The sequence below is a fragment of the Mauremys mutica genome, chromosome 4, assembly GCF_020497125.1.
Source record: "Mauremys mutica isolate MM-2020 ecotype Southern chromosome 4, ASM2049712v1, whole genome shotgun sequence".
Taxonomy (NCBI): domain Eukaryota; kingdom Metazoa; phylum Chordata; order Testudines; family Geoemydidae; genus Mauremys; species Mauremys mutica.
The window spans coordinates 156,542,786-156,568,201 of NC_059075.1; the positions used below are offsets into that span (position 1 = coordinate 156,542,786).

General features: G+C 55.3%; 2 protein-coding genes across 5 annotated transcripts; both read left to right on the plus strand.

The window, feature by feature from the left end:
- Window positions 1-165: 165 nt before the first annotated feature.
- On the plus strand, window positions 166-25,109 carry LOC123369418 (coronin-1B-like). 2 transcript variants are annotated; one of them, XM_045014992.1, is made up of 11 exons: window positions 166-211; window positions 17,003-17,205; window positions 17,624-17,746; window positions 17,997-18,126; window positions 19,802-19,983; window positions 20,461-20,580; window positions 22,358-22,462; window positions 22,723-22,868; window positions 23,020-23,077; window positions 23,417-23,695; window positions 24,129-25,109. In XM_045014992.1, exons 1-11 carry the CDS (start codon window positions 181-183, stop codon window positions 24,252-24,254), a joined length of 1,503 nt encoding a protein of 500 aa, XP_044870927.1. In that variant the 5' UTR covers window positions 166-180; the 3' UTR covers window positions 24,255-25,109. The 2 variants fall into 2 exon arrangements, with proteins under 2 accessions (XP_044870927.1, XP_044870928.1); XM_045014993.1 differs by lacking the exon at window positions 166-211 and adding an exon at window positions 15,927-16,082.
- On the plus strand, window positions 4,409-14,339 carry LOC123369419 (probable G-protein coupled receptor 152). Of its 3 annotated transcripts, XM_045014994.1 has the most exons (3): window positions 4,410-4,587; window positions 10,783-10,986; window positions 11,720-14,339. In XM_045014994.1, the coding sequence occupies exon 3, from the start codon at window positions 11,770-11,772 to the stop codon at window positions 12,724-12,726; it is 957 nt and encodes a 318-aa protein (XP_044870929.1). In that variant the 5' UTR covers window positions 4,410-4,587; window positions 10,783-10,986; window positions 11,720-11,769; the 3' UTR covers window positions 12,727-14,339. The 3 variants fall into 3 exon arrangements, with proteins under 3 accessions (XP_044870930.1, XP_044870931.1, XP_044870929.1); XM_045014995.1 differs by lacking the exon at window positions 10,783-10,986 and having other exon boundaries at window positions 4,409-4,587; XM_045014996.1 differs by lacking the exon at window positions 10,783-10,986 and having other exon boundaries at window positions 4,409-4,587; window positions 11,723-14,339.
- Window positions 25,110-25,416: the final 307 nt, after the last annotated feature.

A 25,416-nucleotide genomic window follows, 5' to 3' on the forward strand; every position in this document is an offset into this window, starting at 1 on the left:
CACCAGGGTGGGGCATCCTCAGTCTGTCCTCCTTCCTGTTGCAACAACATGTCTTTGTGAAGCTGGATTTTCAGCACCAGCAGCTATCAAAAAAGCAAGGCTGAAAATTGAAGAGGAGATCAGGATGAGCCTCACTTACACACACACCCAGCTGGAAAAGCTGTGCAAGAAGAAACAGGCATGTCCACCCTATTAAGAAGACTGCTGGTCCGTGAGTAATTTTATACTTTTATTGACAATCTTGGGCAACAACTCTTCTGTTTTAAAAATCAACAAATAATTACACAATGTGTTTTGTTAACCATGTTGTTAACATTGTTTGGTTGCTTATTGTTCAGTTTGGTACGAACTTGTGTTTCCCCTGTTTGAACACCATATTTTGCGCTCAACTGGTTTTTTTAAAGTGTAGTCTGACTAAAACTGGTTTCAAAGATCTTGAAGCATTTCTCAGGGGCGTATTACTAAGGACTTCTCTCATTACAAGAGCTTCCATTGAAATGAAGAGGAAACACGTATATTGTTTAGTTACAGCAGGGATTGGCAACCTTTGGCACGTGGCCCATCAAGGAAATCCGCTGGCAGGCCTGGACGGTTTGTTTACCTGCAGTGTCCGCAGGTTCAGCCAATCACAGCTCCCACTGGCCACAGGTCACCGTTCCAGGCCAATGGGGGCTGTGGGAAGCGGCTTGGGCCTAGGGATATGTTGGCCACCACTTCCTGTAGCCCTGATTAGCCTGGAATGGTGAACTGTGCCCAGTAGGAGCTGCGATCGGCTGAACCTGCGGTGGCTGCAGGTAAACAAACTGTCCTGGCCTGCCAGCGGATTTTCCTGATGGGCCACATGCCAAAGGATTCCGATCCCTGCATTACAGCGTGAGAGTAATAATTAACATTCATAATTTCCCTCCAGAAGTGCCAATAAGTGAGCTGCAGGGAGAGAGGGCCGATGCATGCCAATAGTGGAGGGGGAGGGCAGCATGAGGGCAGCCAGCTTCAGCAGTGTCACTGAGCATGTTCAGTCCATGTGAGCATGCTCAGTTCAAGCCAAGCAGCAAATTGGGAGGGGGAACATGACCCCACATGCATCACCGCGCCTATTGCAGTTGTACCGGTGGGTGTCAGGGAAAAAATTTGGGGAGCCCTGCTTTTAATGATACTACGCTAGAGGAAAAGACAGGGCACGAGTACAAAAAAACAAAACAAACCCGCTTCCTAGGGTCCAAACCTTTGTTTTGGCCAGTCACAATCTTTGTCTAAGCAGTTTTCTTACTCACACCAGGTTGCCAGTATCTCTAGCCCCACAAGCTAATGGCTCCAACTTTCACAGGCTCTGAAGGCGCGTTACCCTATGCCTCTGAAGTGATGGATAACTAGGGGGTCTCTCCCCTTCTTTTTCTAGTCCAATAAACATTTTACCAGTATTCTTTGGAGGGTTTTCTCCCCTGTGTGTGTGTTTCCTATGGATTTCCCATCCCCCTGCTGCCTCATATGTAATTGGGGCTTCTATTGTTTAGGGTCCACAATGACCCATGTCCATTAGAGACAGGGAGACAGCTGCCCTCCCTGCCCACCTGCGGGAAAATCTGTTTCTCCTTTTGTTTGGTCACAGACTTTAAAGCTTAATGTCCATGAGTATCCATGATTCCACATGCAGTGATATTACAGACTGTGACCCGAGGTGCCTAGAGTAGCCCACACTGAAAATGCCAGGGTCAGGGCAGGCAGCCAAAACTGGTGGTTCACAGTGACGTTAGATTCACCAACCTGTCACAAACTGCTCCTGATTTCCCCCACGCTGGTTATCAAGAAGCTGCAAAAAAGAAATCAAACAGATCTCTTTATTGCATTCCAGTTCTCTGGCTCCCAACTGGCTCATAGATCCGGGAAAGCAAGAAGTTACTTAAAACTCTATTCATTATACAAAATGTTAGTCTGATCCCGAAAGGGCAAGCTACATTACCAGATCAGTAATACTTTGGATATTACCCAAAATACCACGCTGCCAGCCAATCCTTTGGTATCTAAAACCAAAGGTTTTATTATAAAAGGAAAGAACGAGAAGAGAGTTGTTAAATGGTCAAAGCAATCAGATACAGACATATGACTTCAGAGTCCATATATCAGGTTTTTAGCAGCATTGGTGAGTTTGCTGGCTTGTAAAGTCCCTCTGGAACACATCCAAAGCTTGGATAGGTCTATCAGTCCTTTGTCCAAAACTTCAGTTTGTAGAGAAGTTGCTCCAGAGGTGAGACACAGGATTGAAAACAAAATGGATGTGATGCAGCTGCCTTTTTATATCCTTTGTCATGTGGCTTGTGCATCCTTTGTCCCAAACACAAGCTCACAGCATATGGGCATGGAAAAGTATTTGCAGTTCCCTGTCCACAGGCATGTCCCTACATGTCCTGCTGTCTCATAGGCTTGATAGGCCATCAAGCAGGCCAGATAGTGCTGATGCTAATCTGTCTGGGAGTGTCACCCAGATACACAGCACAAGTTTGAGATATCACATATTTGCACTCATGATACAAAGATGATACATACATATAAACAAGCTTATCATATTTAACAAATTGTACCTGTTCCACTGATCACTTACATCGCCTATCCGGTATAAGATTCATTGCAATTTTGTGATATTGGTATCGATAATATTATAAATGGTCACCCATATTCCATACAGTGTCACACAGACATCTCACAATTACCGGTATATTAATCACCAGGGTGTCCCCGGCTTCCTTAAAATACCTTACTCACTACACTTTTATAAGTACAATGATATTGTAGGCAACCAGTTGATTCAGTTGCTTATTCTTTGGGGTTTAGATCCCCGCTGGGGTGCCTCGCCCCGATTGTCACTTATCCTTTTATGTCATGATAGCTCATGACAATAGAAGCCACCGCTCAAGGCAATCAGTCACCAGGCAAAGCCTGAACTGAGTTAAGCTGTGTGGTTGGAAGGGTTTCCCTGGCTGGGATTGACGGCAAATACAGGGGGGGTTGCTTGGCAAATTGTGTGAGAGGCAGAAAGGCAGCAGACAGCAAGGGCAGGAGTTGTGAGCATGGATGTGAGGAGCTGAGCTCCTTGGGACACAGGACTGGTTGGAGAGGCAGGTTTTGGGATTTCTGAGCAAGGAAATGGCCAGCTGCTGATTGTTCCTGTTGGTGCAGGAGCACAGGACTGTGTGGGAGAATTCAGTAAATAAACAGGACTGCACCAAGGAAATGAAATTGGAAATAACCCAGCAAGGCCCCAAATACTGGAGGGTGGAGCAAACTCTGGGACAAATCTGGTCTCATTGTATTGCTGTCCCCCCGCCTGTAGCAGTGGTTTCTAACAGGCACTAATCGAGGATCCTGTGGGTTGAGCTTCCCTTTGATTGCTCAATTAATAAACCCACCTGCTCCCCCCTGGGATATGATTCTCAGAAATGCTCCCTCTTCCTTTAACCCAAACCCACATTTTCCTCCCCAAAATGACCCCTTCTCGACCTGCCTCTCTCCATCACTGGTTGCTGAGCAACACATGTTTTTTCTCCTCCTTTTCTCCCTCTGCTCTCAGCCCACAGCTCAGATCAGCATGCTCCCCAGGCCAGGGACGGCTCCTTTGTTTAACCCCACACTGATCACCTGGAGCCAACCCCTGGCAGCTGATCAAAACCTCCTGCCATTTCCCAGTCTCGCTGGTTGGCAGTTTTGTCTAACCACATGCCTGCTGCGTGATATGGACAGAGCCGGGTGGCAAATTTTAACTCACCTGCCTCAGGACCCCCAAAGGAGAGGAGAGGAGCAGGCGGCAGACCGGCAGCACCTCCAGGACCCATCTGAGATCAGTCCCATTCCTCCCCTCCCGCTCATGCTGGGTGCTGTACAGCCATCCTGTGAGACAGCCGCTGCCCCAAAGAGCTTACAGTCTAAACAGACCAGCCAGAAACAGAGCGGGAGAGGAAAATGAGGCGCAGGGCAGGGAAATGACTTGATCCTAGTTACCTAGTAGGCCCTGGGCAGAGCAGGTCTCCTGGCAGCCAGTGCTCTATCCACTAGGTGACACTGCCTCTTAACTCATGTTATTCCCCAACTCTCCCAACCAAGACACTTGGTCCCAACAGCCTGTCCCTGCAGACACACACTCCTAACCCCATGAATTCCCCACCCTGGACTGGCAGGTGCCCTGTCCCTGTCCACAGGGGCCATCCTTGGGCTTTCACTAGACGGAGTCTGCAGCCATGGGTGAAGCTAGCTGGACATGTGAGCACAGGATCCCAGGCTGGACGTCAGCTCTTCCCAACCCAACTGGACCCAGGGGGCCTGAGGCCTGGGGGTGGGGCCTGGAGGTGGGCTGCGGCAAGCGCTAGCTGGACTGCCACAGTGTTAGATGGTATCTGCCTCCCCTCCCGACTGGCTCACACCATGTGCCTCCACCCCACACCCCTCCCCTGCTGCTTCCTCCCCTGCCACCGATATAAATCAGCGTCCTGCTCCTGCTGGCTTTCCTCCTTCTCCAGTGACCGGGCAGCAATTGGACACCAGGCGGGGGCTCACTCCATCCTAACCCCTGCCTGACTGTCGCTGCAGACACTTCAGGTAGGTCCTACTTTATCCCCCCTTCCCGTGGGTGACCTCCCAGCCTTTGGTGGCAGGTTGCAGGGGGGATTGAGACTCACACTTCGTTAATGGCACTAATTAGCTGGCACCGGACCCTGCCTGGCTGGCTCTGCAGCCTTGTCCTGCTCTGACAAGTCATGACCAGGAAGCGTGTGACTGATGCCCAGGTGGCCCTGCCCATGGTCTCCATCTCAGGGCCAGACAGTGCATCTTGGCATTGGTGGGCACTTAGAGCCAGGGGGCGACAAGGCTGGGGCCAGGGCAAGGGAAGTGGAGCGGCCTGGGGCTGCGTCGCACTGCTTCCCGCCGCCAGTGAGTGCGGGGGGCGATCCTTTCCCTGCACTCACCGGCGGCGGGAAGCGGAGTGCCGCAGCTGGGAGCTGGTGGAGTAGAGCGGGCTGGGGCCAGGTTGCTCCGCTTCCCCCCACTGCCGGTGAGTGCGGGCTTCACTGGGGGAAGAGGTGGAATGGGGGCAGGCCGGGGCAGAGCAGGGGGAATGGTAAGAGGCAGGGCAGAGGGAGTTGTCTGGGGCCCCACATCCTCCTAGGGAAAGCCCTGCCACTTGCAGGAGGGGCCGGCTGAGGGATGGGGCTGGTCACCAGGACTGGTGCTGGCACGTATGCAGCACGCAGCTGGCTAGGGCATCGTGAAATATGAGGCAATTTGGTGCCCTACGTAGCTGCATATGCTGCATATGCCTAAGGATGGCCCTGGATGTGGGAGGGGAGGAGGGGAAGCCCCATCCCAACCCCTCCTGCTCTGGCTCAGGAAGGCGGCCCCACCCCGAGATGGGGAACCCCTGCAAGCCACCTTTTGGCACCTCTCCACCCAGGACCTTGTGCCTCCTGCTGCTGCAGTCCTCCCACCCACAGGAGACCTCACTCAGCATGGGGGCAGGGCAGCTCCTGCTCTCCAGAGGGGGAAACTGATGCACAGTGCTCATCTGGCCCATCAGCAGCAGAGCTGGGGATAGGACCCAGGAGTCCTGACCACACCCTCCCCTCACTCCTAACACCACTGCTCGCTCACTGTTAGGGGCTAGGTCTCTCTGTTCTCCATACCCTGGGCACCCCCTCACTGGGCCAACAGTCCCTGATTGGCAGGTCTATGCTGCCCTGCAATGGGAGGGAGGGAGTGGGTCAGAGCCATTCTGTGCTGTCCAGCTGGGAGCTAGTTAGAGCAGCCCTGAGGCTGGCACAGCCTGGCACACCTAGGGCAGGTCTCAGATCAGAGCCCCGCTGTGCCAGGGGCTGTGCAGGGTAAGAGACAGTCCCTTCCACAAAGAGCTCATGGTTTAACTAGACAAAGGACGGCTCATCATTCCCTATGGTTGCCTGTGGGAGAGGCAGACATTGAAGCCAGATCTCCTGGGTCCCACCCCAGTGCATCAGCCGCAAGCCCAGCTGCCCCCGTCACGCTGTCTGGAATGGCTCATGAGATTGTGAGTGCCAACCTCAGGGCAGGCTGTCAAACACAGGGCAGACACCCCAAACTGGTGGAGTATCTATCATTAGATTTCACCAACCAAGTTCCAAATGTAATCTCCTGGATCACTATACCAGTGTTCCCCCGGAGTCATAGACAGTCCCTCAGACACTCCACTCTATCTTGTCACCCAGACAAACTGGACTTAGTGATAAATGGTCACTTACACCAAAAATCACAGGTTGCTCCCAGTCCCAAGAGACCAGTCACTTACTCCAGATCAGTTGGTACCCTAGATCTTACACCAAAGACAACGCCCTGCAATAAACTATCTAAAGGTTTATCAACTAGGAAAGAGAAATAAGAGAGTTATTTACAGGTTCAAGCAAAGCAGATGTAAGCAGAGTCTGAATGAGCTCTCCTCTGACATCTAGTGGTGAGATGTGGAAAAAGACTTCAGAATCTTGCATGGACACACCCACCCTGCCAAGGCGCTCAGCATGATGGGATTGCTTCCCCAAATGATCACTTGATGGTGGTGTTGGATCCCCAGTCTCCTTGTTATTGGGCAGGAATAACAGGGGCGGCTCTAGCGATTTCACCGCCCCAAGCACAGCGGCACGCCGCGGGGGGCGCTCTGCCGGTCACCGGTCCCACGGCTCCGGCAGACCTCCCGCAGACGTGTCTGCGGAGGGTCCGCTGGTCCCGCAGCTCTGGTGGACCTCCCGCAGGCACGCCTGGGGATGCTCCACCGAAGCCGCGGGACCAGCGGACCCTCTGCAGGCACGCCTGCAGGAGGTCTGCCGGAGCTGCCTGCCGCCCTCCCGGCGACCGGCAGAGCGCCCCCCGTGGCATGCCACCCCAAGCACGTACTTGGCGTGCTGGGGTCTGGAGCCGGCCCTGAGGAGTAATAAAGAGTTGTTATCCTTATTGTGTGAACCTGGCATAGCCCAATGGAGGGACTCACCCTCAAATTAAATAGCATTTGCTAGGCAAGGGACATAGGTTCCACAGCCCAATGAATTGAGAGTGGCTGCAGGTGAATGTTTGCCTCTAGTGCTTTGGGTTGTGTGTAGGTTGATCTGACAACAAGTGTGAAAAATCAAGAAATGGGCTGGGGGGTAATAGGAGCCTATATAAGAGAAAGACCCCAAAATTGGGACCATCTGTATAAAATTAGGACATCTGGTCACCCTAGTTGTGTGTAGGAGTTGTAGGTAATGTTTGGCCTTTTTTTTCTCTTGATGATGTAATAAAAGGGTTAATTGAGTGTCTTGTTAACACTGAAACACCTCTACCTCGATACAACACTGTCCTTGGGAGCCAAAAAATCTTACCATGTTATAGGTGAAACTGTGTTATACCGAACTTGCTTTGATCCACTGGAGTGTGCAGCCCCCCTCCTCCCCCAGAGCACTGCTTTACCATGTTATATCCAAATTCATGTTATATCGAGGTAGCAGTGTACTTTAGACCTAGTTTGGGACAGTGTCTCTATTGTAAATGCCTATCCAGTATGCATTGACAATGAGGCTCCCCCAATAACAGCTGAAATCACTGAGCGCTGAGTTAAGGGGGAGCCTGAAGACATCTTAGCAAGTGGCCATCTGAGCAGTGGAGCATGTAAGGTACTTCTCCCCCTGCCCCTCCCGAGTGTGGGGGAGTCAGGGCCTTGCACCCCCCACTTCCTGTGATTCATTGTGACTCTCAGCCAGCCAGTAAAACAGAAGGTTTATTAGACGACAGGAACACAGTGTAAAACAGAGCTTGTAGGTACAGGGAACAGGACCCCTCAGTCAGGTCCATCTTGGGGGTAGGGAGCCCAGATCCCAGTTCTGGGCCTCCCTCCATTTCCACAGCCAGCTCCTAACTGAAACCCCCAACAGCAGTCTCACCCAGCCACACCCCCTTGGCTCCTCCTCCAGACTTTGTCCAGTTTCCTGGGCAGAAGGTGTCACCTGTCTCCAACCCTCTCCTGGGCTCAGGTTACTTGCTCAAGTATCATCCCTCAAGTGAAGTCACACCCTGATATCCCACCATCATCTAGTATCAATGCAGACAGTAAACTAGTAAAATTCCCATGCAACATTCCCAGGTTAATACTCCCTACTCCATCCCCCCACCACCACCACCTCTCCCCGACACACACACATACAGATAGGGTAGCAGGTGAGCTCTGCAGATGAACCTCTGACCTCTGGGGCTGCACTGGCCAAGGACAGCAACTGCAAGTGGGGTACAGAGAAGGGACGGGCACGTTAAAAGGACTTTTAGGTTGCTGGACTTAAGAGCCTGAGGACACTGACCAACTTACTTGGGGGTGGGTTGTTTGTGTTTATGAACCCTAGTTGCAGTGTTTTCCCAAATTAATGCTGAGTTATTTCCCTCCTTTTATTAAATGTTTTCGCTACATTCAGACTCTGTGCTCGTGAGAGGGGAAGTATTGGCTCTTAGAGGCGCCCCAGGGGTGGTGTGTAATTGTCCCAGGTCACTGGGTGGGGGCTCGAGCCGCCTTTGTGTTGTATTGTTGAAAAGGAAACCCTAGTTACTGAACCCGGCCCTTGTTGCTGCTGGCTCCACCTGGCAGAAGGGTTACCCAAACATGTACACACCAATGAGTTACGATTAAATCCTAAAAGTGACAGAGTTGTTGAGAGTTGTCATTTCCAGGGCCGGCTCTACAGTTTTCGCCGCCCCAAGCAGCGCACCGAATTGCCGCCGCAAACGGCGGGGGCAGTCCATGTGCCCTTAGGGCGGCAGGTGTGTTTCCGCGGCGGTGGCAATTCAGCAGCAGCTTCTATGTTTAGCTGAAGCCACCGCGGACAGCTAAACATAGAACCTGCTGCCGAATTGCCCTCGCCGCGGAAACGCGCCTGCCGCGCTAAGGGCACACGGACTGCCCCCGCTGTCCACGGCGGCAATTCAGCTGCTCTTTGGGGGCAAAACAACAGGGACTGCCACCCCTTGCAGATTGCCACCCCAAGCACCAGCTTGGAATGCTGGTGCCTGGAGCCGGACCTGGTCATTTCAAAGGGTCTTTCAGGGCAGATCCAGGAGGCAGCCCGAGGGATCTCTGACTTCAGAGTTCAAACAGCTTAAAAAAAAAAAAGATGGAAAATTTTCCTATGGCTTTTATTTTTTCCATTCAGCTTCCAAGCCCACATGACCAGCTTCCTGGCACATAGCATTTCCCAGGTCTGACAGGGCCATTAATGAATCATTTGTATTGCAAGGGTCCATGATTTCCCCATCCGGGGGGTGGGGGTGGGGGTGGGGGGGCTGTGAGGACAATTCCCAGGCCTGAGTGCACAAGCTCAGACCAAACATTTTCAAGGTTATAAAGTAAAACTTACATATTTCCCTATAGCAAGGAATGCTGCCATGGCAAGTGAGATGAATGTAAGCAGCGACTCACAAGCATTTCACAGAGTCTAAACACTAAGTATATTCTTGCAAAACTAATCCCTGTTTTGAGCAAAACTACTGTACAGGTGTGACCTGATCTGGGCTCCAGTTGCGAGGGTGTCAGTTCTTCGCTAACATCAGCAGCCTGGGCAAGAGCTGGCATCTGGCCTGCCAGGGTCACACCCGCTGGCATTTCTATGTGACGACCGGTGTCTGCGGCAGTGGAGTGGAGGGGCTGTTCTCGGCGTGTGGTGAGGAGGGACAGAGGATGCAGGCTCTGGGCCCCCATGGTCTCATGGTCCCCATGGAAAGGCAAAAGTGGGTGCTGTGATCATCCAACCGAGACCCCCTGGTGACACAGCCTGGGAGCTTCCCGCACATCAAGGCCAGAACTCCATGGCAAATGCCCCAGCCTCTCCCTGGGCTCTGGCGGTTCTTCCCCCAACAGCCCCTGCTTCCCCTCACCATTTTCCCCAGCCCCGTTGCTTCCAGGCAGCTCATCAGGGGCAGCCTCCCAAGGCATGAGGCACATTCTGATCCGCCTGAGGGACGGGGAATCTTAGCTGATAGCAGAAGCAGTGGCGTGAGGCCAGGACCAGCACGGATTAGCCTGCCTTGCCCCACCACAGCCTGGGAAAGGACACCTCCCCCACACTGGCGATGAGAGCTAGAGAGCTCCAGTGAGGTCTCCCCCCACTGCTGGGATACAAGGCCTCTGAGGGGCTCAGACAGATCAGTCACTGCCTTGGGGAGAAATACCTCGATCGGCTGCCAGGCAGGCGGGCATGGGTCTATCTAAGCGTGGAAGGAGGAACTGAGGAGAAACTGAGTCTCCAAACTAGGTTCTGCACACGGTCAGGGGCAGCTCCAGCTATTTGCCGCCCCAAGTGATGAAGAAAATAAATAAATAAATAAAAGCCATGATCAGCGGCACTTCGACGGCAGCTCTATCATGCCACTTCATTCTTCAGCAGCAATTCAGCGGCCAGTCCTTCCCTCCAAAAGAGACTGAAGAACGTGCTGCCAAATTGCCACTGAAGACCCCAGACATGCTGCCCCTTTCCATTGGCCGCCCCAAGCACCTGCTTCCTGCGCTGGTGCCTGGAGCCAGCCCTGTACATGATGAGGCCCAGAGTTCCACATGTCCAGTGGCAGGAAGTTCCACTGGATCCATTCACAGTGCCGTTATCCTACGGGACCATGGCCGATATGTGTTGGCATCTCTCTGGGATCCCTGGGGGTACATATCCTGTGAAGGTTAGGGTGATGCATTTGCAGTGATCTGTGTGGCTGTACAGCCAGGCAGCTGTGCTACAGCTGAAATCTTTTCACATTGTCCCCCAGTCAAAATAACCCAGGCTGCAATGGCTGGATCCCTCCAGACAGGTCCATGTCCCTAGGACGGGGCGACCTCTGCTGGCCAGGGAGTGTTTTGAGACAACATGGCTATTTGAGTACCATAATGAGAGGGCTGTGGGGTGGCAACGCGGCCCAGTGGATCGGGACTCAGGGACCCATCTCTGCCACCAAATCAGTGGGTGATCTCAGGTAAGTCATTTCCCACCTCTCTGTGCTTCAGTTTCCCCTCTCTAACTGTCTCTTTGGGTTGTTGAGAGTTTTTAAGGGCAGGAACTGTCGCTCTGCACAGTGCCTGGTTCAGTCAGGTGCAGATCTCAGCTGGGGTGCTAGCACAATGCCATTGACAAGGTAAACATTTATTCCTAATCCTGACTGCCACCCTGTAGAGGCCCCAAAGGGGCTGACAAACCAGTTAATCCCACAGGCATCAGAGTGAAAAGGGTGGCGCTGTTGGATGGAAATCCCTGTGGTGTCAAAGCTACACAGGATCCATGACAGGAGCAGCTGGCTGCAACGAAGCAGCCGGGAATAGGACCCAGGAGTACTGACCTCCCCAACCCCCAATACCTCCCTTCTCAGGACATGTGCCAGCCTCTCCCTGATAGTGAGTTGGGGAAAATTCCCCTGGAGACAGGGGTGTGATTACTATTCCTAGCACTTGGAGAGCCTGTGATAGACAGGCCCTCCTGCAAAGAGCTGTCAAGGTATATAGACTCAGAGTGAGGAAGGGAAATTGAGGCACCAGGGGGAAGTTATAGGCTTAAGGTGGCCCAGGCCAGTGGCAGAAATAGGTCTCCACCTGGTGATCTAGCCACTAGACCACACTTCCGATGCAGGAGATGAAGCTGGCAGTGCCCATGTCCTAGGGGCAATGGTTGGGTGAGAGGCCCTGCCCTGATTCCTTCCATGTCCCTTCCATTAGCAGGTTGGCCTGCCTGGCGCTGCCCCCACTGAAACTGCTGGGAGCGGTGGATGGAGCCATTTAACACCTCACACTCCAACCAGACGGAACTCTTTATACCGGCATCATGGCGAGCAGCCTTCCTGATTGCCACGCTGGGCATCGGGCTGCCAGCCAACGCCTTCATCATCTGGCTGACAGGGTGGCGGCTGCGGTGCCGGGGCCTGTCCGTCTTCATCCTAAGCCTGGCCACCTCTGACTTCCTCTTCCTCTCCACCACGGTCATGCAGATCATGGAGACCTTGCTGGACGACAACTGGGTGCTGGACACCTCCATGTGCCGCCTGCGCTACTTCCTCTACGACATGACCTACCACTGCAGCCTCTTCCTGCTGGCCGTCCTCAGCGTGGACCGCTGCCTGCTGGTGCTGCTGCCCCTCTGGTACCGCTGCCGCCGCCCCCTGCGGCTCTCCAGCTACATCTGCTTGGGGGCCTGGCTGGTGGCCGCCCTGCTCACCATCAAGAGCTTCGTCTTCGCCGATGTCATCCGGTATCCAGACGGGATGCTCGTCTGCTACAGCGACCGGGGAGAGTACGAGTGGCCCCTGCGCCTGTTGGAGGTGCTGGTGGAGGGACTCTTCCCCTTCGTTGTCATGGTGACCACCCATGTCGCCACTTTGTCCCGCACCTTCCGGCGCCACACCCGGCCCCCCAGCAAGTTCTACCGCATTGTGGCCGCCACCCTGTCAGCCTATGTGCTGCTCAACCTCCCCTTCCAGATCGTCCAGCTGCTCTTCCTGGTCTCCTGGGAGCATGAGGAGTTCAACAAGCGCATCTTCCCCTTCATGGTCTACTTTAGCTACCTGATCAACCTCAACAGCAGCATCAACCCTCTCATCTACATCTTCTTCGGCTCCAACCTCTGCACGGGCTGCGGCCGCCACACAACCTCCTCCCTTGCCACGGCCCTCACCGAGGAGCAAGGGAGGAGCCCTGGGGACACGCCCAGCATGTCCTTCTCAGCCTAGCCTTGCCAACAAGACCCTGCTCTCCTCTCCCTCCATGGCCCAGCCTCTGCTCTGGCACAGCTCCAGTTACCAGTCGAGTGATCACTGGCTCCCCTCACAGGGCCTGGCCACAATGCGGGGGGTGGGCTCTGTGCACGATTGTAGGTTCACTAGTGCAAAGACTTGTGTAAATTGGTGCAAGGTGGGGTTTGGTTAGGAGCAATCAGCTCCTGGAAGCTACCAGGAGAAGTCACACCAGTGCCAAGGCCCAGTTTGCCCCATTTCCCCAGCTTAGACAAGCTCCAGCAGGGACAGATCCTCAGCAGATGCAAAGCAGGCCCAGCTCCACACAGGTCAATGGCCCAGGAACACCTGGCCCTAGGCAAGGCAATGTAAACACTGACGTGGCTGCAGCTGCCAACCCACAGGTGCCAGGAGACACTGCGGTGAAGGGGACTCTGCCCCTTTGGGCCTATTTGTGCTTAGCAATCTTGCCTTTAGGTGTGGCTCCAAGGTCACTGTGTTCTAATACAATGGCTGTTCTGCACACTACAGCCAGATACTCAGCGCTGAGGGTACAGATGCCCCCCAACTCTGTCCCCCTGAGCCCCTGCAGCCTGACCGTTCTGACCTGCTAAAAGCAGGCCCAGGCTCCTCTTAGCACACATGACCATGACACAGAAGCTGCAGCCCAAGTGTATGTTGGGGGAGGGGGCTGCATCAGAACCACACACCCGAAGGGTCAGAATTAAGGCCACGGGGCTGTCCTGGGGATCCCCACCTTCCCACACCCACCAGGGCACAGGTACTGCTCCCCCCCTCCACTCCATGGGGGCAGGACACACCAAAGAGGGCCACACCCCATGGCTTTAATTCTGACCCCTTGGGCATGTGGTTAATTCTGACCTTCCCCCCAACACACACAGTGCTCCCCCCAGTTGCCCAAGCAGGGTGTCCATTGTGTGGGCCTGGCTGCCCACCAGCACCTCCTGCTAGCGACTCAGAGCCACCGTTGCCCCCACCAGGCGGGAGTGGGGTAAGAGAGGTGCCCTGGAGATGCGCTGAGCTCATGTCAGCCCAGGGGCTCCCAGGTGAGTGACCGCAGGTAGGGGCATGGGGGATCAAGGGGAGGAGGATTCCCCCTGCTGAGCAATCTCAGCCACACTGACACTGGGCTAGGGGGCTGAGAGCTGCATCACAAGGTGTTGGAGGGGGAAGTGATTTTCTCCTACCTCCAGCTGGGGGCTCACCCACATTTCCAAGGAACTGCCCAATTGCATGGCAAAAGGGGATCCATCGGGGGCCTTGGGATCCAGACCCCAGTTAGTCTGGATCTGCCCAGTGACCCCAGTAGGACAAGACAGGAGCTGCAAATTCATTCCTGGAGTGAAGAATGAGGAAGCAGGACAACAGCCCCTCTTTCCCACACAGGCCATTGGCAGGAGTGATTGAACCCGTGACCTTGGGAGCTAAAACCATAAACCTCAACTGCTTGAGCTAACCTCCCTACTCTGGGAGGGGAGGGGTTGCTACTAACAGTAATTTTCCCTCTGCTGATACTCACCCCTTCTTGTCAACTGTTTGAAATTGGCCTCCTTAGCACTACAAAAGTAATTCCCTTCTCCCCCTTGGTAGTCACCCCTTCTTGTCAACTGTTGAGAATAGGCCACTTCCACCTTAATTGAATTGGCTTGTTAGCACTGACCCCTCCCACCCAGGCAACTCCCATCTTTTCATGTGCTATTATATTCTGCTTACTGTATTTTTCACTCCATGCATCTGATGAAGTGGGTTTTAGCCCACAAAAGCTTATACCCAAATAAATTTGTTAGTCTCTAAGGTGCCACAAGGACTCGTTGTTTTTGCTGAGACAGACTAACACAGCTGCCCCTCCTAAACCTGCCCCCTACTCTGTTAGCACAGGTGGAGCAGGCCCAGCGAGCTGTAGCTAAGGCCCAGGCACCCCAGCAAGAGCAGAGCACCATGCAGAACGGACCTGAGTCACAACAGCTCCCCACAGTCCAATTCCACTCCCCTCCTTGGGGCCATATTCTGCCCCCTGCATCCCACAGGCCACCAGTCGCCTGCTACAGTCACAGTTGCTGCACTTTCACGGCCCCATCTCAGGGTTCCTTTTACCCAGTGATGCCAAGCTAAGGTGAGGACCCCATCTGTGTGTGTCCTCCTGGTCTGCAAGGAGACTGGGATCGTTCATTGCATTTGCTGTGCTGCCATGTCCAGCACCAGTGGATTTGGTAGCTATGTGGCTCGGAGTGACTGGTACAGATGCTGCTTGGCCACCTGCTGCACCCCATATGTTAGTAAGCTTTTGCTCTGCTCTGAGGTCGCTATGCCAGTCCAGCTAGGGACGCGGTAGCAATAAAGCTGCTGTCACCCCCAGGGAGGAGGCATCACACGCCAGTCTTGAGAGGGACATCCTGTGTCTGACAGCCCACAGCGGGTCTGCCCCCTGTTGGCCCAGGCTCCACGGGTGTGATGTCGTTTGTCCTCTTTTTGGTTTTATTAAATGTGTTCCTGGAGAGGGTGTCCTGTGCTTCTTTGGGGACCTCCGCAAAGGGACGTGGAGAGCCACGTATCTGGATTGGAGCCAGTGTCGCCTGGAGGGGAAAAGCCCTGGCTCTCATTCCCTGGTTCCTGGAGCCAACCAGTCCCCATCACAGACTGGCCTCTCTCCCCCCGTGGTTTGACAGAGGGAGCCCAGAAGGGGATGCTCCATCTCCTCAGTCCCTGGGGTGTGGGGCGGTTCACAGCAGTCAGTCCCAGCCCCCCATGGGTGTCTGAGATGACAGGATCCATCCTCACCTCCCTGTGGCTCCCCTGAACTGGCCCATCCCCCACATGTTGACCCATTGCTCCCAGTCCTGACCCATTCCCCCCATACTGGCCCATCTCCCTCCCACTGTCCTGACCCATCCCCCTATGTTGGCCCATCCCCGTTCCCCACCCCTCCTGCTGGCCCATCCCCATTCCCTCCGCCCTGCCCATCCCCCTCCTACTGTCCTGATCCATCCCCCGCTCACTGGCCCATCCCCCTGCCACTGTCCTGACCCCATCCCTCTATATTGGCCCATCCCCATTCCCTGTCCCGCCCCCCATCCTCCTCCTACTGTCCTGGCCCATCCCCCCACGTTGGCCCATCGCTGTTCCCTGCCCCTCCTGCTGGCCCATCCCCACCTCCAGCTGACCCCCCCTTCGCTGCCCGGGGCGGGGCGGGCCGATCTCGGCGCAGCCAGTCCCAGACCCGGCCCGGCCCACGCAGGTGGAGGGAGCGGCCTCCCCCGCTACTTCCTGCCGGCCTGGCCCGGCGCCTCCATCCGCCAGGCAGCGGCCCCGACCCTCAGCCCCCCGCACGGCCGGTGAGTGCGGCCCCCAGGGGAGGGGGGGCGCTGGGGTTTTGGGGGGCCCTTAATCCCGCTCCGGGGCGGGGTCGCCGAGCGTTCCGGGGCGGCCCCGGCCCCGCGGGGGGGTGTACAGGGAAGTGGGAAATGAAATCCTGCGGGTAAATGGTGAAACCGGGGGGGGGCCGCAGGTTACAACGTGCTTCCTCCCCCACCCTTGAGTTTCGCTCCCTCTGGCCGAGCAGAGTTCATGGCATTTTGCCCTCCCGTCTCCAGGGTGTGCCCCCCGCGGCTGGGGCAGGGGCGGGGTTTGCCTGGCTGGCTCTGGGGCGTGTCTGATTTCCTGGGCATCGGTTTCTGCTGCGGGTGGGAATCAGGCTGGGTTTCAGCCCGGACCCAGCAGGCCCCTTTGCCCTGCGAAGCTCTGGGCTGGTAAGGGAGGAATTTGGGGTTATTTTGTGGGGAGGCCTTCACCCCTTGCCCTTTCCCATGGGCCCCATGCTCCTGGCTATGCCCCAAGTAGTAGGATTGATGCTCCCCCCCACACACACACACACATCCTGTAGATCAGAGTTGGCGGGACCTAGCCCAACCCTACTGCCCACACAAGGCTCCAGCAGCAGTTTCTAGGAGACCTTGTCTCCGCTTCCCAATTCCCCCATACTGTGGCACCAGATACTTCATTCACTTCCTGCTCTTTAGACTCTTGTATAATATGGCTGTGCTGGTACAGCTGCCGGGCTTCACCCCAGAGGCAGCTGCATCTGGCATTGAGCAAGGGATCCTGTATATAAAGCAGATGCACTCCACCTCAGAGACAGCTGCCACTCAGCGTTGGGTGAAGGGTCCTGTGCTTATAAATCGACTGCCGTGTCCTACCCCAGAAGTGGCTGCATTTCAGGCCTGCCCTCTCTGACTCTTGCCCCCCCCACCCCCAGCCATGTCGTTCAGGAAGGTTGTGCGCCAGAGCAAGTTCCGCCATGTCTTTGGGCAGCCCGTCAAGAATGACCAGTGCTATGATGACATCCGCGTCTCCCGCGTCACCTGGGACAGCAGTTTCTGTGCCGTCAACCCCAAGTTCGTGGCAGTGATCGTGGAGGCCAGCGGGGGAGGGGCCTTCATGGTGCTGCCAGTGCTCAAGGTGACTGGGATAGCGGGGGGCAGGAGCTGAGTCCTACCAGCTCATTGCACTGGTGACACTAATGTGCTTTAAGCCTCAGGACAGATGGAAATGGGAGAGCTGTGGTTAGCAGTGTGGGTGGAGAATGGGTCTGTGAGGGACTGTTCTCCCCCGTGCCTCCAGCTGTTTGCCCCTGGCATTAAGGGGACAGTGTAGTTGGGAAGGTGATGTCCTGGAATTTTGTAGTTCACAGATGTAATGAGTTTGTTCTCAGCTGCATCACATGTGCATCCCTGCAAATATGCCCCTCCCCTCGACCCCCCCCCAAAATCAACAGGATTGCAAGTGTATAGGAGGAGTCCAGGGTTGGATTAGTAGGGGACTGCGGGTCAGGGTAGATTGGGAAGAAATCTCCTGTGACTCTGCCCTTCTCCCCCAGACAGGGCGCATCGATAAGTCGTACCCCACAGTGTGTGGGCACACGGGCCCTGTCCTGGACATCGACTGGTGCCCGCACAATGACCATGTCATCGCCAGCGGCTCCGAGGACTGCACCGTCATGGTGAGAGGGCTGAGGGCAGGGGTGGCCCTATGTGGGAGAAGGGTTTGGGGCAGGGGCAGCCAGCTCTGTCTGGATTCGGTGTGATTAGCAATCTGTCTCCTCCCCGTGTGTGTCAGGGCATGCCCGTGGTGGCAGGTGGAGCAGATGCTTGTGTCAGCCAAGAGCGTTCTCTGGTGGGGTGAGGGGGCACAGTGGGGGGGGGGGTGTGCAGGCTTCCCACAGGCCCCCTCTAACCTCTGTGCCCTGACAGGTCTGGCAGATCCCAGAGAATGGACTAACACAGCCCTTGACAGAGCCCGTGGTGGCCCTGGAGGGGCACTCGAAGCGCGTGGGCATCGTCACCTGGCACCCAACCGCCCGCAATGTCCTTCTCAGCGCAGGTACAGCCTCCCCTCCCCATGATTCTGTGGGTGGGGTGGGGTGGGGCAGGGTCCCTGCAGGGGAGCAAGGGGAGCAGGTGGGGCTGTATGTGGAGGGCTCTGTACCAGATGACTGGCGGATAGTTAATGTAAAGCCTTGTTTGTTTGCTTTGGTTTTAAATGGCTTTGAAGCAATAAACCTAACTTCAATCTCAAGCAAATTAGTAAAGGACAGGATTAGCAGACGCATAGATGAACATGATATGTTAGGGAGAGTCAACACGTTTTTTGTAAAGAGAAATGATGCCTCACCAATCTATTAGAATTCTTAGGGGCGGGGGGGTCAACAAACATGGACCAGGGTGATCTAGTGGATATAGTGTACTTGGACTTTCAGAAAGCCTTTGTCAGAAGTCTCTCACCAAACTAAGCAAACTGAGCAGTCATGGGATAAGAGGGAAGTTCCTCTCATGAATCAGGAACTGGTTAAAAGAGAGGAAGTAAAGGGTAGGAATAAATACTGTTTTTCACTGTGAAAACTGACTAAAGAGCAGGCCCCCCCATGCATCTGTACTGTGTTCAGTGCTGTTCAACATGTTCATAAGTGATTTGGAAAAAGGGATAAACGGAAGTGGCAAAGTGCGCAGACGATACAAAATTACTCAAAATAGTTAAATCCAAAGCAGACTGTGAAGATTTACAAAAGGATCTCTCAAAACTGGGTGACTGGGCAACAAAATGGCAGATGAAATTCAATGTTGATAAATGCAAAGTAACGTCCATTGGAAAACATACTAACTATACATACAAAATGATGGGGTCTAAATTAGCTGTTACCACTCAAGAAAGAAATCTTGGGATCATTGTGCATAGTTCTCTGAAAACATCCACTCAATGTGCAGCAGCAGCCAAAAAAAGCAAACAGTATGTTAGGAACCATTAGGAAAGGGATAGATAGTTTGTCTTATCATAATGCCTCTATATAAATCCATGGTATGTCCACACCACGAATACAGTGTGCAGCTCTGGTCTCCCCATTCCAAAAGAAAATTAGAAATGGGAAAGATACAGAGAAGGGCAACAAAAACAACGAGGGGTCTGGACCAGCTTTCATATAAGGAGATATCAAAAAGAGACAACTAAGGGGGAATATGATAGTGGTCTATTAAATCACGAATGATGTGGAAAATACGGAAGTGTTACCAACTCCTTCACATAACACAAGAACAAGTGGTCACCCAGTGAAATTAAGAGGCAGCAGGTTTAAAACAAACATAAGGAAGTGCTTCACATAACACAGTCAAACCTGTGGAACTCATTGCCAGGGGATCTTGTGAAGGCCAAAGTACAGGTCCATCAATGGCTATTATCCAAGATGGTCAGGGACACAACCTCATGCTCTGGGTGTCCCTAAACCTCTGTCTGCCAGAAGCTGGGACTGCACAACAGGGATGGATCCCTCGATAATTTCCCTCTTCTGTTCAGTCCCTCTGAAACATCTGGTCACTGGCAGTGGCTAGGATACTGAGCTAGATGGACCATTGATCTGACCCAGTGGCCATTCTTGTGCTCTCTGGAGTGGGGACAGTGGGGGTGGGTAATGCGGTGGTCGTGTGGAACATGGGCATGTCCGAGGAGTTGGGGATTGGGGGGAGCTGTCTCTGGGGGTCGAGGAGTGATGGACCGGTCCCCACAGGCTGTGATAACATGGTGATTGTGTGGAACGTGGGCACGGCTGAGGAGCTGTACCACCTGGACAGCATGCACCCCGACCTCATCTACAACGTCAGCTGGAGCCACGACGGGAGTCTCTTCTGCTCCGCCTGCAAGGACAAGAGCGTGCGCATCGTGGATCCCCGCCGAGGGGTGGTCGTGGCGGTACGGCCCCCTCCAGGCCCCCCCCCCCCCCCGGTGTGGGCTGTAGCTGGTGGGACAGATCCACCCTGGACCCCAGACCCCCAGTTCCTACATGATGGCCTCTGGGTTCTCCCTCACCCTGGCAGCATTGCCTGGGGGTTCCCCTCCCTCCTGTGCTCTGCAGACCCATTCTGCCCCCTGGCTGAATGTGGGGCCCAGAGATGTTAGAAGCCTGATCTGGGGAGCGGGGAGTATTTAAAGGCACCAGCTGCTCCCATCAATGCTGAGGTGGGCAGTAAGTTTGTCATTGCCCCCTGGTGGTGGGGGTGAACCTGACTCCTTTACCCTAGTGGAGCTGAAGTTCTGGGGGGGTGGCCCCAGGACTCTTCTTGCCATGCAACAGTTGGTGGGTGGAGGGGGAAGCTGGTGGTTGGCGGGGGGCTGTTTGTCAGTCCGTCCCTCACCCTGCTGTCTCCCCCCCACACACACACCCTACAGGAGAAGGAGCGTGCACATGAGGGAGCACGGCCCATGCGTGCCATCTTCCTGGCTGACGGCAAGATCTTCACCACAGGCTTCAGCCGCATGAGCGAGCGGCAGCTGGCGCTCTGGGACCCGGTGAGCTGGGGGCTTCGTGAATACAGGGGGCAGGGGTGCCCAGGAGGGGAAAGCAGTGGATGTGTTATTCCTTGACTTTAGCAAAGCTTTTGATATGGTTTCCCACTGTATTCTTGCCGGCAAGTTAAAGAAATATGGGCTGGATGAATGGACTATAAGCTGGATAGAAAGCAGACTAGATCGTCGGGCTCAACGGGTAGTGATCAACGGCTCCATGTCTAGTTGGCAGCCAGTTTCAAGCGGCGTGCCCCAAGGGTCGGTCCTGGGGCCGGTTTTGTTCAATATCTTCATTAATGATCTGGGGGATGGCATGGACTGCACTCTCAGCAAGTTTGTAGATGACACTAAACTGGGAGGAGTGGTAGATATGCTGGAGGGTAGGGATAGGATACAGAGGGATCTAGTCAAATTAGAGGACTGGGCCAAAAGAAACCTGATGAGGTTCAACAAGGACAAGTGCAGAGTCCTACATTTAGGATGGAAGAATCCCATTCACTGCTACAGACTAGAAACCAAATGGCTAGGCAGCAGTTCTGCAGAAAAGGACCTAGGGGTTATAGTGGATGAGAAACTGGATATGAGTCAACAGTGTGCCCTTGTTGCCAAGAAAGCTAACAGCATTTTGGGTTGTATAAGTAGGGGCATTGCCAGCAGATCGAGGGACGTGATCATTCCCCTCTATTCGACATTGGTGAGGCCTCGTCTGGAGTACTGTGTCCAGTTTTGGGCCCCACGCTACAAGAAGGATGTGGAAAAATTGGAAAGAGTCCAGCAGAGAGCAACAAAAATGATTAGGGGGCTGGAGCACAGGACTTATGAGGAGAGGCTGAGGGAACTGGGATTGTTTAGGCTGCAGAAGAGAAGAATGAGGGGGGATTTGATAGGTAGTTGAAAGCAGCTGAAAGGGGGTTCCAAAGAGGATGGATCTAGACTGTTCTCAGTGGTACCAGATGACAGAACAAGAAGCAATGGTGTCAAGTTGCAGTGGGGGAGGTCTAGGTTGGATATTAGGAAAACCTTTTTCACTAGGAGGGTGGTGAAGCAGTGGAATAGGTTACCTAGGGAGGTGGTGGAATCTCCTTGCTTAGAGATTTTTATGGTCAGGCTTGACAAAGCCCTGGCTGGGATGATTTAATTGGAGGTTGGTCCTGCTTTGAGCAAGGAGTTGGACTAGATGACCTCCTGAGGTCCCTTCCAACCCTGATATTCTATGAGGGTCCCCTGGGATGGGAGGTATGCCAGTTTGCACCAACAGGGCTGCATGGCATTGCCCCAGGGCAGAGTAGTGATGTCCTGGCTGCCCTGCAAGGTCCTGGATTGCCGCACAGATGCTGACCCGCCGTCTCCTGCTACCAGCAAGGCCAGGAGCCCAGCCCTGCCCCTTCCCAAAACCACTTGGAGCCAGGGATCCATCATTGGCAGCTATACTGGTGATAATGCTGGAGAGGGGCTGATGGACTCCCTTTTGAGGTGGGGAGAGAGAGGGGGGACAGTGATCCTAGAGGTAGGGGGAGTTGTTTGGGGGAGGGCAGTGATCCTGGATGTAGGGGACTGGAGGGGGAGATGGGAGGGGGCTGCAGTGATCTTGGAGATGCTGGCTTCCCCAAGCCAGTTCTCCATAAGGATGAGATCCCTTCCTGACCCCAGAGCCCTGAAGCATGTCTGTAGGTAATATCTTGGCTTTGACGGGAGGGAGGGAGGGGGTCTCAGGACAGGAGGAGTCTGGAGGGGCTTATTCTCTCCATCACCATCTCCTCCCTTCCCCATTCCACTGCAGGAGAACCTGGAAGAGCCCATGGCGCTGCAGGAGCTGGACTCCAGCAACGGAGCCCTGCTGCCCTTCTACGACCCCGATACCAATGTCATCTATGTCTGTGGCAAGGTAGGGGTCCAACCGTCGGGGGATGTCATGCCCCTGCTGACCCCAGGCTAACGCTGTTAGGAGCAGCCTGCGGCCCCACAGGGAAGGGGCTGGGACCAGCGAGTGCTGATCCTTACAAGTAGAGGATGGGTCGGGGGTGGGGGCAGGTGGCACTGCCAGTGTCCATGGGGATTGGGTGGTGTGATGATGCCCATATGCCGCCGCCCCCCACCACCCAAACATGCATGTACACTTCTCTCTGCCTCCCTCTTCACCCACAGGGGGACTCAAGCATCCGGTACTTTGAGATCACAGAGGAGCCACCCTACATCCACTTCCTGAACACCTTCACCAGCAAGGAGCCCCAGCGTGGCATGGGCTGGATGCCCAAGCGGGGTCTGGACGTCAGCAAGTGTGAGATCGCCAGGTGCGGGCTCCCGAAACAGGGCATGTGGGGTGTGGCTGGCAGTGATAGAGGGATGGGGGGTGGCAGTGATCCTGGAGATGGGGGAAATCTAGAGGAAATGGGGGGGGGGTGACTTCTGCTCCGCTAACTCCTATACTCCCCAAATGTGCAGGTTTTACAAGCTTCACGAGCGCAAGTGTGAGCCCATCATCATGACAGTGCCAAGGAAGGTGAGTGCCTGGCATGGCAGGGGGAGAGGAATACTGTGTTTGGGGGTCAGACTGGGTGGGGGACATCCCTGTTCTGTCCCCCTCCTTGGGAGCAGGGCTGGGTGCAGAGCAGTGGCTGTAGCAGGTCCGGTTGGAATGCTACTGCTGCCCCTCACAGGAAGGAGTTAACTCCCCCCAACAAAGTCCTTTTCCAAGCCAGCGTCTTGGAGCTGGGAATCCCCAGCCTCAGCTCTTGCTGGCATGGGGCTGCCCATAGTAGGAGGGCTGCCTCCTCCCCAGTGGTTGGGAGATCCACAGGCTGGTGCTGTATGGCTGACCCTGTGTCTCTCCCCCTTGCAGTCGGACCTGTTCCAGGACGACCTGTACCCAGACACGGCTGGGCCAGATGCAGCCATGGAGGCCGAGGAATGGGTGGCCGGGAAGACAGCAGGTCCCGTGCTGATCTCACTGCGCGAAGCCTATGTGCCCAGCAAGCAGCGGGACCTGAAAATCAGCAAGAAGAATGTGCTGCATGAGAGCCACCCAGCTCCTGCCTCCAGCACCGGCAGTGCCACACGCCTCAGTGCCACGGCCGCGCCCGCCACGGTGCCCAGCATCAGCATCAGCACTGCCCCCGGGGTATGTACAGCATCCCACTGTTGTCCTGACCTGGGTTCGAGCCTGCCCAGCCCAACCCTGTGACATGAGCCTGTGCTGTCTGGCCCCGCTCTGTGACACCGGGGCTGTGATGCTGACCTGGGGCCGCTCCAGCCACAACCCTGGGCCTGTGCCTTCAGAGGCGGGGAGGCCAGCCGGGGGTCTGGGTGCGCTAGCCTGGGGCAGGGGCCAGCGGCTACAGTGGGGGCTGGGCTCTGGTGGGTATGGAAGGGGCGGGGCCTCAGGGGGGCGGGGCTGGGGGGGCTAGCCTCCCCATGTCTGGTTCACCCACTGCCCATGGGGTGGGGTCCTGGGCTTTGGCCCCATGGTTGATAGTCGGTCTGCAGGGAGGCGGGCGGGTGGGGGCTGGGCTCTGGCTCCGTGGCTGATGGTCGGTCTGTCTGTCTGTCTGCAGGGTGGTGGGCGGCTGGAGGAGGTGCTGCAGGAACTGCAGGCACTGCGGCTGCAGGTGAAGGAGCAGGGTGAGCGCATCAGCAGGCTGGAGGAGCAGCTGAGCCGCATCGAGAATGGGGATGTCTAGGGTGGGGGTGGGGGGGGCGCGGTGCCCCCCTCCTTAAAGGGATCGCATAAACCAGGGTTTTGACTCTTCACCTCGGCGCTGCCAGTAACTGCCCCCCCCTGAGGTGAGGGGGGGGCCCTGGGCCCCACTCCCACCTCTTCCCTTTCTGCTCTGCCATGGGGAAACTTCTCCCTCTTTTATATGGCTGACCAAAACACCCCACCTCTTAAAGGAGTGGTTGGTTCTCTCACACCCCCCCTGCCTTAGGCAGCATCACCCCCTCCTGGAAGCTCCTCCCAGTGAGTGGGGTCACTCACCCCAAGAAGCTGATGTGCTGGGGGGTGGTTTCCTGCCTCTCAGCCCCATGGTGGGGGATGGTGCTGGGTTCAGCTCTGTCCTTTTCTTCCCAGCCTCATGCAGGGGCCCCTCTCTGCTTGCGCAACCCCCTCCCCTCCCAGCACACATCTAGGGGAAACAAATGCTAAGCTCCACCCCCATCTGCCCATGCTGCTGGCGGAGGTTGGGTGCAGCCTGGCTCCACCCCCGTCTTCCTGTGCCCATGGGAGCACAGGGGGCGAGATCGATGGGTCGCTGTGCTCAGCCCTCCCCTTTAAATCAGACTTGGGTCTGCAGCTGCCACCACCATGCCAGTGCAGTGGGGTCAGAGCATGGCACGGGCCCTGGAACCCACCCCTGTTTTTATGTGACTGTGCCCTCTTTAATAGCCACAGGGGGGCAGTCATAGCAGGGACCATTCAGACCCAGCAAAGTGGCTTCTGCCTAGATGCAATTAAGGAAAAGAAAAAAACCACACACAGAGCCCTGTGCAGGGCCAGATCTATATTTTCATTCCAAATAAAAGGTCTTTATAATAAACCCTTGGGCTGGGTATGTCTTACTGTGCGCCTGTGGGCCCCATGCTTCAGCCACTGTGCTGGGGGCCAAGAGCTGCAGCAGCTAACCAGGGCCCTGCTGGGAAACCGGGGCAGAGGGGGACATGAGCAGGAGAGCTGGCTGGGGGGCAGACAGTGGGTATATACAAGGCAGGAGGGGAGACCTTTGTACCAGCAAGGGGCGCCTGATGCCCTGGGAAGGCAGTACCCATATAGCTGAGCTGAAAAGAAATGGTTTGCTTTGCCCATGTGGGCGTGTGTAACTCACTGCCACTGGACAGCACAGAAGT